The 10,485-nt window shown below is 35.6% G+C and overlaps 2 protein-coding genes across 2 annotated transcripts; one reads left to right on the top strand and one right to left on the bottom strand.

The window, feature by feature from the left end:
• Positions 1-381: 381 nt before the first annotated feature.
• DCP1 (decapping 1) lies at positions 382-5,732 on the top strand. Its single transcript, XM_087325796.1, has 9 exons — positions 382-529; positions 608-867; positions 2,912-2,952; positions 3,022-3,071; positions 3,202-3,346; positions 3,435-3,491; positions 3,996-4,107; positions 4,204-4,653; positions 5,417-5,732. The coding sequence occupies exons 2-9, from the start codon at positions 718-720 to the stop codon at positions 5,477-5,479; spliced, it is 1,068 nt and encodes a 355-aa protein (XP_087181922.1). The 5' UTR covers positions 382-529; positions 608-717; the 3' UTR covers positions 5,480-5,732.
• A 1,529-nt stretch (positions 5,733-7,261) lies between these two features.
• Positions 7,262-10,215, bottom strand: LOC147858773 (uncharacterized). Its single transcript, XM_087326243.1, has 4 exons — positions 10,006-10,215; positions 8,224-8,297; positions 7,990-8,137; positions 7,262-7,608 (listed from the first exon to the last, which is right to left on the bottom strand). Exons 1-4 carry the CDS (start codon positions 10,181-10,183, stop codon positions 7,511-7,513), a joined length of 498 nt encoding a protein of 165 aa, XP_087182369.1. The 5' UTR covers positions 10,184-10,215; the 3' UTR covers positions 7,262-7,510.
• Between the last annotated feature and the right edge of the window lie 270 nt (positions 10,216-10,485).

Raw genomic sequence — 10,485 nt, 5'->3', positions numbered from 1 at the left:
CAGAGAGGAGCTCGGCTGATTCGGCATGTGCTATGCGGGCTCATGGACGATGCTGCGAGAGACCATGTGGGCACACTTGAGAATGTGTACCCTACCCTAATGATGCTTCAAAGGTAAGACTAGCCAAAAACAAGAAGAGTAAAGTAGAAAAAATTGCAATCAATTCATGGGCCATACTTTATGAACAGAAAAATGGTAATTATCATGAAATATGTAAATATAAATATCTATTTATTTATATTATATATAAATATAAATATAAATATATACATATACATATACATATATACATATATATGTATATGTATATATATATATGTATATGTATATATGTATATATATATATGTATATGTATATATGTATATATGTATATGTATATATGTATTCTGTCCAAAGTTTCTCTGTCTGTCTCTGCAGGTTCACAAATTCGATCGACCCAATTAGGGTTTCTAATCCTTCCCTTTTTGGTGCCTCACTCGTTACCATCCCATCGATTCTCCGTAAGCTCCTCTTCCGTTTGATTTCCAGGTATCAGATCCGTGAAACTTTCGCAGTTTCATGTGTTTGTTTTTGGGTTTTGAATTGTAGGGGGGTCTGGTTGTTCAGGTTTACCCCGTAGAGGAAGCTGAAAACCTAGAAGAAGATACAAAAATAGGGACAGAAGAGAAAGATAAACGCAGGAATAGAAAAAGAAAGAAGAGAAACCAGAAGAAGGTATGGCGCAGAATGGAAGATTGATTAGCCAACAAAGCACATGGGAACTTAACCTTACAGTTCTTCAACGAATGGATCATCACATCGAAGACATTCTTTTAACAGCAGGACATGTCACTCTTTATGAGTTTGATGTTGATAAGTGCCAGTGGGTGAGTAGTGCCTTTTTCAATTAAATATTGTAGGTTACAGTTCATGTTAAAGATTGTATGAAATTCTTTTATTTATAGAAATACACATTTTCGTTTGCTCCATAGTTGCATTTACTTTTAGCAAGATGTTAGTTTTGTGCCTTTTACTTCGAATTTCATGCAATTCTGTGGTTTACAAAGCCACAAATTCTGTTTGGTTACATTGTTAATTTTTGTTCGTTTTGTTTCACGTTTCATGTAAAGATGCATATAATTCTTTTACTTCGGCCACAAATTTTTGTTTGATTACATTGTTCAATTTTGTGCTATTTGTTTTAGGTCACATTTCATGTAAAAATTGTATGCAATTCTTTGGCTTACAAAACCACAAATTTTTTTCTCCATAGCTGCATCTAAATTGATCAACTTAATTTCTTGTGCTTTTTAGTTCTCATTTCATTTAAAAAAATTCTATGATTATTTGATTTGTATAACCACAATTCTCGTTTCTACTATTGGAGAATTTGAGAAATAACAAATATAATCTAGGATTCATCATATCATCTTGAGGATTTCTACCTATCATCTTTTGGTAATATATCCAGCAAGGATTGTGGGCATCCTTTGAATTAATAACCACAATTCTGGTTCGAACTTTAAGAACTTAGAGAACTAATCAATCTGGCCCTGTGAACCTCCAAAAATCTTCTATTAAACATTTAAATCATCAAAATATTAATTTTCTTAAAACATTTCTGTGTTTAGCTTGTGTTTCTTGTAAAGTTTGTTTGCTTAATTGTTTTACAAACCACATTTTTATTCTACCTTAACAATCATAATCTGTGATTCTTTATATGTTCTTGTTATTTTCTCGAGGTTCTTGACAAGGGAAGGGTTTTAGTTCATAAATGTAATGAATTCATTAACCACATTTTCGTTTCCAACTTAGATAAATAGGAAACCTAGCTGTGAATGGAAATGCTGCATATGACCATATAAATAGTGTGCAACTTCAGTGTTTCATGTCAAGATGACAGTTAAGCATCTTAATGATTGCAATTATGTGTTTATCGGGAAAGAGTAACAATTGGAGTGGAGCGGTGGTTTAAGATGAATGGAAATGATATAATAGTGTACAACTTTAGTCCTGTGAAATCAACTTACCTATTTTTATTAACTAAGAAGATACTGTTGAACAACTCATTGTGAAGGCAAGGAATAAACTAACTTCTTAAAAGATTTGGAAACATGTTATGTAAAAAGTTGTCATTTGTGCAACAACATAGGGAGAGGGAACATGTGGGGTGAGCATGAGCATTGGGTAGAGCAAGGTGGTGGTAGGCTTATGCATGTAGTGAGTCTAATTTGGTTAGGCAGTGAACAATGTTTTTGTGGCTGATTACTATCGTGGTACGTTTCAAATAAGGTTCACAATTTGGAGCATGAGAAAATTTTGAAGATATAAGAAAATGGTTTTGGAGAAGTAGATAAAACAAATGTGAACCTGTATGTGAATATACCAAATCCTAACATTTCTAACTCAATTTGTTAGTTCAAAGATACTCTGTGTGAGTTTACATTATCTTTGGATTTTCAATGTAAAACTTTTAGAAAGCTAGATCTGGTACATCTCTTGCATGACCATGCCCATACAATGCACATGCTGTATTAAGCTCATTTCGATGGAAAACGAATTTCAGTGGTTCATGTACTCTATTTTCTATATATCTGGGAACTTCGTTTGTTTCTTTTTATTGCTTCTCCTTATTAATTTCAATGGTCAGCTATCACCTTGGCATGAAACACAGGCTATGTGTTTCACAATATTGAATACATACATTATGACCAAGAAGTAACATTTTGCCTTTTGTAGTTGATGTTAATTTTTCACGTCACCCCTCACACTATTGGGAGTCATCATATTGATAACATCAGATCTGATAGAGTGTCACCGTGTTCAATCTCTTTAATCTATGCTTTCAAAGGAAAATTAAGATTCATTTATTATTTTGCTTACTTTGATAGAAGAAAACACATATTTTATCTTACTGTTTTTTCTTTGCAGAGTCGAAAAGATGTAGAGGGCTCACTATTTGTAGTTAAAAGGTGGGTTTATATATTTTGATTCAATTTTGTGCTACATAGCATCAGTTTGACTTCTGAAGAATAATGCAGGAGAACAAAACCACGTTTTCAATTCATTGTTATGAACCGAAGGAGCACAGGTAGTTTATAAGAACTTGATTCTTGTTTCTCTTTATTTATTTCAAGACGTTGGCCACCAAGATTTGTGAAGTTTTGAGGATATAGTGCAGTATGATAATTAATTTCATTGAGTATTTGTTTGTGCTGCAGAGAACCTAGTGGAAGATTTGCTTGACGATTTTGAGTATGAGGTGCAATTGCCATACTTACTTTATCGTAATGCAGCACAAGAGGTGAATGGCATATGGTTTTATAATTCTCGGGAATGCGAGGGGGTGGCAAATTTGTTCTCTCGGTACTATTGATTACTGGAATTTATCAATAGATAGCTAATCAAATTGCAACCAAAATGCATTTAGAGCTTGAACGCATCTTCTGTGCAGGATTTTAGGTGCGTTTTCCAAGAACACTCCAAAGCGGAAGGTGTTTTCTCCTCAAGGGTAAGCAGAATTCAGACTGGTTGAGAAACTTGAAGTTGCTTAATTATTATGAAGGTGCTGCATGTTTTCCCTAAATGATTAGGAATAAATGTAAATAAGATACATTGACAGACCACTATGTTTCTCGATTGTTTGGAAATATTTCCCAATCTTTGATCTTAGAAGTGATTTGTGCAGCTATTTGTTATGGCTTCTCTATGGAAATATTTTGGTGCATTAATAGTTATTAATAGCTATTTTAATATAACTTGATCTATTAATAAAACTAAATTACTATGAACACGTAACTCCACAGCAGAAAATAGAACATTTCCAGGTCCTAAAACCATATTAAAACCTGATTAAGGTTAATCAAGATTCCCAATAAACTGATAGGATTTTTCAACTAATGGTGGGCACCTTACCTTGTCTGCAAATGCCACTGCACCTAGCCTAATTGAATTGGTGAATTGTCTCTAATCACCAAAATAGATTATAAATGGGAAATTACTTGCTTTCTGACAGTGACGAGTTCCAAGAATTGGAAGCTGTTCCAACCCCAGCAACTGTAGAGGGTCCTTTGGAACCCCCATCAGCTCCAGCAACCACAGAGGATCCTTTAGAACATTTCTTCAGTGTAATAATTTTACATTTTCTTCCATACCTTAAACATCTGGAGATGCAATCTAGAACTTAGATTGGTTGTTGATTGAGATTGAGTTTTCTTTTCCAGAATGCCTTGCAACTCAATGCTCATGAACCTGTATCAGCATTAGGTGTGAGATCAAGCATTCCTAGTCACACATCATCAGTGCATCCACCAATTGTGGCTACATTTACACCAGCACTGGCAATGCCACCTCCACCTTCCACATCTTCATCAGCATCACCACCACCAATCTCCACAAATCAATCTGTTGAGGAAGAGGCTTTTAGTACGAATAATACTGTTGCACAAGAAGTTCCATTGAAGCCGTACTTCTTTGTGCCACCTCCTTTACCATCATCTCAACGACCCACTCTTCATCCTCCACCTGTATTACAGCCTTCTGTTGGAGCTCCATTATTACAGCCTTTTCCTCCTCCTGCTCCATCTTCTTCCTTAGCATCACCAAGTGTGGCTCTGCACAAACCATCTGTGAGCAGAGAAGGTGTTCGTGATGCCCTTGTTCGTTTGGTGCAGGTAAAGTTTTAAAGAAAAATTCACCGGCATTTAGGTGTAACAAATTGAAGGCATTTAGGCATTCTCCTAACGCGCACTGAGGTTGCATAATATATTCACATTTATTTGCTTTAAGAAATTCAATCTTGCATTTTAGACCCCAGTTACGGATATATGTGCATTTAAGAAGCAAATATTGCATGTTCCTATGTCTGTTATGTTTAGCCTTTAGTCTGTTCTTATGGGGTATATGCAATCATGTAAAGACCAATAAACCTGATTCTTGTGTTGTTTGCTACGTTGGTTTGAACCGGTCGCATAATACATTCACATTTATTTGCTTTAAGAAATTCAATCTTGCATTTTAGACCCCAGTTACAGATATATGTGCATTTAAGCAAAGATTTCATGTATCATTGCATGTTCCTATGTCTGTTATGTTTAGCCTTCAGTCTGTTCTTATGGGGTATATGCATTCATGCAAAGACCAATAAACGTGATTCTTGTGTCTTTTGCTATGTTGGTTTGAACCTTTGGTCTGTCCTTATGGTGCATATGCATACACATTCATGTAAAGATAAATAAATTTACTGTTGTCTTTTGCTGCATTTGTTTGAACCATTGGTCCATTCTTGTGAGGTAAAACAAACTTGATCATTTTAATGATGACAATCTCTGCAAGTCAGGGGTGATTTTTAACAATTGTCAATATGATCTTCAAAGTTTACTTGAAGAAAAACATGTGGAGATTGTTACTTTATTCTATTCTTTATGATACCTGCAGAATGATCGCTTTATTGACATGGTTTATGAGGAGCTTGTGAAGGCACATAAACTACCAGTATAGTCCCTGTATGAGGGTCTCGAAGACACATAGATTTCTGTTAGAGTTCTTCAAGACCACATTGATTGCGCAACATGGCTTGTGCAATCTTTCTGCTTTTTTGAAGTTCTGTAAATTTGTATCTATTGGAGTAACAAGTTGTGGTTTTTGAAGTCCGCTGGTTTTGAAGGTAGGTAGATAGTATCTTGATGTTTTCAGCATCATGTTGTACCGGATTCGTTCTAAGTTTCAAGATGGGATTTAAATCTTTTCATGACATCATCATGTGCTGAGATTCCCCATTTTATTTGTATTAACGTATTTAATGAGCAAACAAATTGATATATGATTATCAAAACCCTTGTGTATCAATCCTCACTCACACATGCATATCAACACATTGTTTCATTATACTTACAATGTCTAATGTGCTTTTAGCTTGATCAACATGCCGGTGATTGATGGATATTCTATTGATTTACTATAAGAAATAATGGTGTCACTTGTAGACTAGTTCTACATAGTTGGAAGTTATTTGGGTTTAAAACCCTATTTTGGAAGATCTATGCATGATAAAGATGTCATTTACTATATGGTGTGAAATGATCAGCAGATAAGAACACAGAATCCATTTCTACTCTCAAAAACCAGAATATGGATTTGTATATTCCAGTATAAATGCTGGATTCACCAGAAATAATGGTGTCACTTGTAAACTAGGTCTACATAGTTGCCCTGTGTTGGAAAAAAGTTTGGATGCCATGGGAAGATCTATAGATGACAAAGATGTCATTTACTATATAGTGTGAAGTGATATGTAGAGAAGAACAAAGAATCAATTTCTACTCTCAAAAATGAGAATAAGGATCTTTATGTTCCAGTATAAGTGCTGGATTCTTTTCTTCTACAAAGAAATGAGCCAAGTATAGTATATATAGTAAATAGTATCCCTTAACAACTGAAGCAATGGGTTTTTAAACAATTTAACATTGAAAACAGGCATACATGAGTATTCCCTAAAGAAAAAAATAGAAAACAAGACATTCTAGAAAGAATAATTAAAATGCCTTCAGCACTATCTTTAGGAGAATGGAGGATAATATTCTAATGTTTTCCTGGATCGCTCTATGTAAAGAACCTTGCTGCTGTTCATTGGGGACTTTGATCACGATGAGTAGTAGATGATGTTAAATTAAGGTCAATAAGCACCCATTTACTTCATTTTTTTGTGATTTGCATTTCAGCAAAGAACCACCCCAAATTCTCCATCTTAAATCTTCCTGGATTTTCCTGTACTTAAAAGAACCTTGTTACTATTCATTGGGATCTTTGACCATAACTATTAGATGTAGCTAAAGTTGGGTCAATAAGGAAGTTCATGGTTCATTTTCTCATGATTTGAATTTAGGCAGTTAAATTTGCTTACTTTTTCATGCTTTGAGTTTTGGCAAAGATCCACTCTTGTATTTTACTTAACTTTTCCAAGGTTTGCAAACTTGGCGAAGAACTTTTCTCATGCATAGTTCACTTTTTTGCAGTTTGCAGTTTTGCTAAGAGTTTTCTGCATGACTCATTTTCTCATGATTTATGCTTTGGTTTATGGCTATGATCACCACTGCAACATGTTCATTCTCACAAACGAATTTAGAACACGCCACTACACATTAAAGAAATGAAACTACACACATGCAAAGTGCCAAGTAATTAATAACGTTCGTATACTTACTATCTGCATTCACGTGCTTAATGCAAGTAACGCTATGTTATGTGTTTATTACATGTGCAAAATATTTGTATTGACCATCACGTGCAATTTGATAGTACTTATACTTTTCAAGAATGGGAGCTCAATAAACAATCTAAGTTCACACCCAACATTAATAGGTTAACCATTGATTTTTCGAATAAGTAGACTCTGTTCAAATTGCATTTTCTATACATCAACCAGCATTACTTACAAGAGATCAAATCAGTCAAGAAATGATTAGTCACTGTGTCAAAAATGGAAGAGGCTTGCATAACTCTTGCAAGATAAACTATTAACATCTGATAGGGTTAATGAGCAAAACGTCTGGTCCACTCTGCCACAGTTTTATCATGGGCACTTCTGTCAGTCAAGTATTGCCGAGCAATCGTGCCAACTAATGGGTCATCTGCAAACAACCCCACACTTACCATATGCTTTAAATGGCAAATTTAATACAATCCCAAAAGAATGCAAAAAAGGGAAAAACACAAAATATACCCTGAACTGGTCAGATATTTTACTAGAATACACTAAGTTTTCAACTTCAACCAGAGTACCCCCTCTGTTTGTCATAGTAATTTTCTAAAAATACCAAACAAGCTGCTGTATTGTATAAATTTAACTAGAGATAGGGTATTATGGTGATATTTTGAAAAACTAGGGAACTCTAGTAATTTTAACCAAAAAATTCAGGGCATTATGAATGATGTTTTCTGTGCAGAAAACATTCAGCAAAAATTATGATTAGATAACTTGATCAGAAACAGTCATCTATAACATTACATACAAGGGTTCGGATCAGTCAATAAAGAGCAGATGGAGACTAGCACTTTGGAGATGGTAAGTGCCGGGCTCCAATCATCTTTTAAAATATCGAGGCAAATTTGCCCATCCACACTAATATTGCAATGATAAATCCGAGTTTTGAACGCTACCTTACACACATAAATTTAGCTGAATCAGTTTCCAGCACATAAATTTATCATGCTAATTAAGATTTCTATTGTGTCAAGAATAAAACCTTTGGTGGCTTGAAAGGATATTCGCTTGAAAAACTGATGTCCAGAAAAAACACCCCTCCTTGATAGGGTGATCCTGTATCGAAAATCACACCATTTTATTTCACACTTAATTGGAAACGTCTTCCTTCATGCATAGACACATAAATTGCAAGAAACTGGGACCACATTTTCTACATGAATATAAGAAGTTGTCTATGTGACCATAAATGAATCCATTCCTATGAAGGTCAAACTCTAGGCTCTGCTTTAATGAATTGGGTTTCTTTTTAAGAGTTCCTAAAATGCGTGTAGCTAACTATCAGCCACATAACAGGTTACATCAATATTTCTTCTGACAATCCCTCACACTCTGTCCCAGGTTAAGTTTTCTATACTCTACATAAAATGTCAACCAAATCATCTTCTCACTTCCATATCCTTCCAAACAATTTTTGACTGCTCTCATGGTATGTTTCCACTGTGGCTTACTTACCCCATTGAAAGGAGTTACATATCTAATAAATTATTAACCATGAGCTACCAGAAAGATTTCAGGAAAAAGGAAAAACTCTGGCGCATGATAGATGATAGATGATGAAAAACTTCAAATTTTGGATAGAGAAAATGCCATATTATTGCAAGCTGAGAAATTCCACAAATAAATCAAAGGAGGGACAACACAATAAGACTGCAAAAGGAGAAAACGTTCAAGAATTGAGGAGCGAAATTGCAAGATGAAAGATTTCAAATTTCGAAGAGAGAAAATGAATAAATTTTGAAAGATGTGATATTTTAAAATTTCCAGGAGAGGAAATGCTCTGGCAATCAAGACTAATAATAATTCGTCGAAACTATTATTGGTAGTTATCAGAAAACACTTGCTTAATTTTCAGAATGCTTACCTCTAAATGCTTTCTCAAAGTCAAGGCTCCTAATCAAAATCATGGTTCTTATAGTCCATTTTGGAGATGCCAACTTTCTGATTAGATTTGTAATCAGCCAATTTAGCTTCTAATTTTCCACAATCAGGGGAAGTGCTCAGTTTCTAATTCGACAAAGAGTACTGACAGAATCTAGTAATTATATGAACCGCTTTTCTATGGATTGTGAATTAACTTCGTAACCCTATACATACAAATATAATATTACGACATTAGGTGAATCCATTTTCTAAGAACTGCAAGTAGATTTGCATAACTTCACACATATGTATATAGTGCTTCCTCGTTAAATGCGCCCATTATCATTTGATTGTAAATTCATTTTCAAATCCTCACACAACAAATGAACCCCATTCTCTAATGATTGCCTGGCATCACACATATAGCATTTGCCATTATCTGGACCCGTTTTCTAATGATCGTAAATCAATTTTTCGTAACCTCAGACATATAAATATCACCTTAAGCAGAAATGTAAAGATTAAGGTACAAGCTTAATGTATAAAATCATATATGATCAGGAGAGCCTCATCTTTGACCAAAGCAAATATATAGAAATAGATTTGGTCATTGACCATGAAGAGGGTGGTTCCAATGGGCCATGCTAGAGATGGTTCTGTCCAGCGGTTTATCAGGAAGTCAGTTATGCGGTGGTAGTCATTGGTTTGATACACAAATATGGCTTGTCGGATTTCGGCATGGTGTCTAACAAAAACATGAGTGAAAGTATAATAAAAGGATTTGGAAACCACAAGCTTGTGTTGAACAATGAACAGCCTAATAGCACCGCACGAAGGGTTCAATTCAAGAAAACACAGAGAAAGAGAAAGAGAAAGAGGAAGAGATCGGAATGCATAGTACCAGGAGGGCCGATGATGGTAGAGACCCATTCATGGAGGTTATCACCTTTGGGGCCAGCGAAGCAGTTGCAAGGGGGATCAACAGTGATCTCCGAGAGCTCCTTCTGTATTCTCTTGGCCGAAGAGGTGATGGAGGTGGCTGCAGACCACTGTCGCGAGCTTCCTGCGCATCCACTCATCGGAAGAACAGACAGACCTGAGACAGACAGACAGAGAAACAGGCAGAGAGAAACAGAGTATGTACTCTGTTCTGTGCTTGGGCTATGGAGATACTATACACACATACATACATACATACATACATACATACTCTTAACCAAAACAAAAAAATCAGCCTAGCTGGCTTATGAAGCTTTGTGGGACACGTGGCAACGTGTGATTGGCCCGGAAGGGCGGGGAATGCCACGTGGCCGCACATGAGTGGCCCTCGGGGCATCGGCCGGGAATGCGCTGCCACTTGGCAATGCGTGAGCGATTTGAT

This window comes from Azolla caroliniana, unplaced genomic scaffold (assembly GCF_043228905.1).
Source record: "Azolla caroliniana isolate FFs.n. ecotype wild unplaced genomic scaffold, voAzoCaro1.0.p SCAF_10, whole genome shotgun sequence".
Classification (NCBI taxonomy): Eukaryota; Viridiplantae; Streptophyta; class Polypodiopsida; order Salviniales; family Salviniaceae; genus Azolla; species Azolla caroliniana.
The sequence above is the reverse complement of the archived record's forward strand: the minus strand, read 5'-3'. Positions and strand labels throughout refer to the sequence as shown.

What these genes read in the sequence shown, in the direction of transcription:
- LOC147858773 (XM_087326243.1), bottom strand. Translation starts at nt 10,183, where the DNA reads ATGAGTGGATGCGCAGGAAGCTCGCGACAGTGGTCTGCAGCCACCTCC. An exon ending in ATCCTTTCAAGCCACCAAAG is followed by an intron (nt 8,138 to 8,223) that starts GTTTTATTCTTG and finishes TATGTGTGTAAG; the next exon opens with GTAGCGTTCAAAACTCGGAT. An exon ending in ATTGACTGATCCGAACCCTT is followed by an intron (nt 7,609 to 7,989) that starts GTATGTAATGTT and finishes GGTTGTTTGCAG; the next exon opens with ATGACCCATTAGTTGGCACG.
- DCP1 (XM_087325796.1), top strand. Translation starts at nt 718, where the DNA reads ATGGCGCAGAATGGAAGATTGATTAGCCAACAAAGCACATGGGAACTT. An exon ending in TCACTATTTGTAGTTAAAAG is followed by an intron (nt 2,953 to 3,021) that starts GTGGGTTTATAT and finishes AGAATAATGCAG; the next exon opens with GAGAACAAAACCACGTTTTC. An exon ending in CCCTTGTTCGTTTGGTGCAG is followed by an intron (nt 4,654 to 5,416) that starts GTAAAGTTTTAA and finishes TGATACCTGCAG; the next exon opens with AATGATCGCTTTATTGACAT.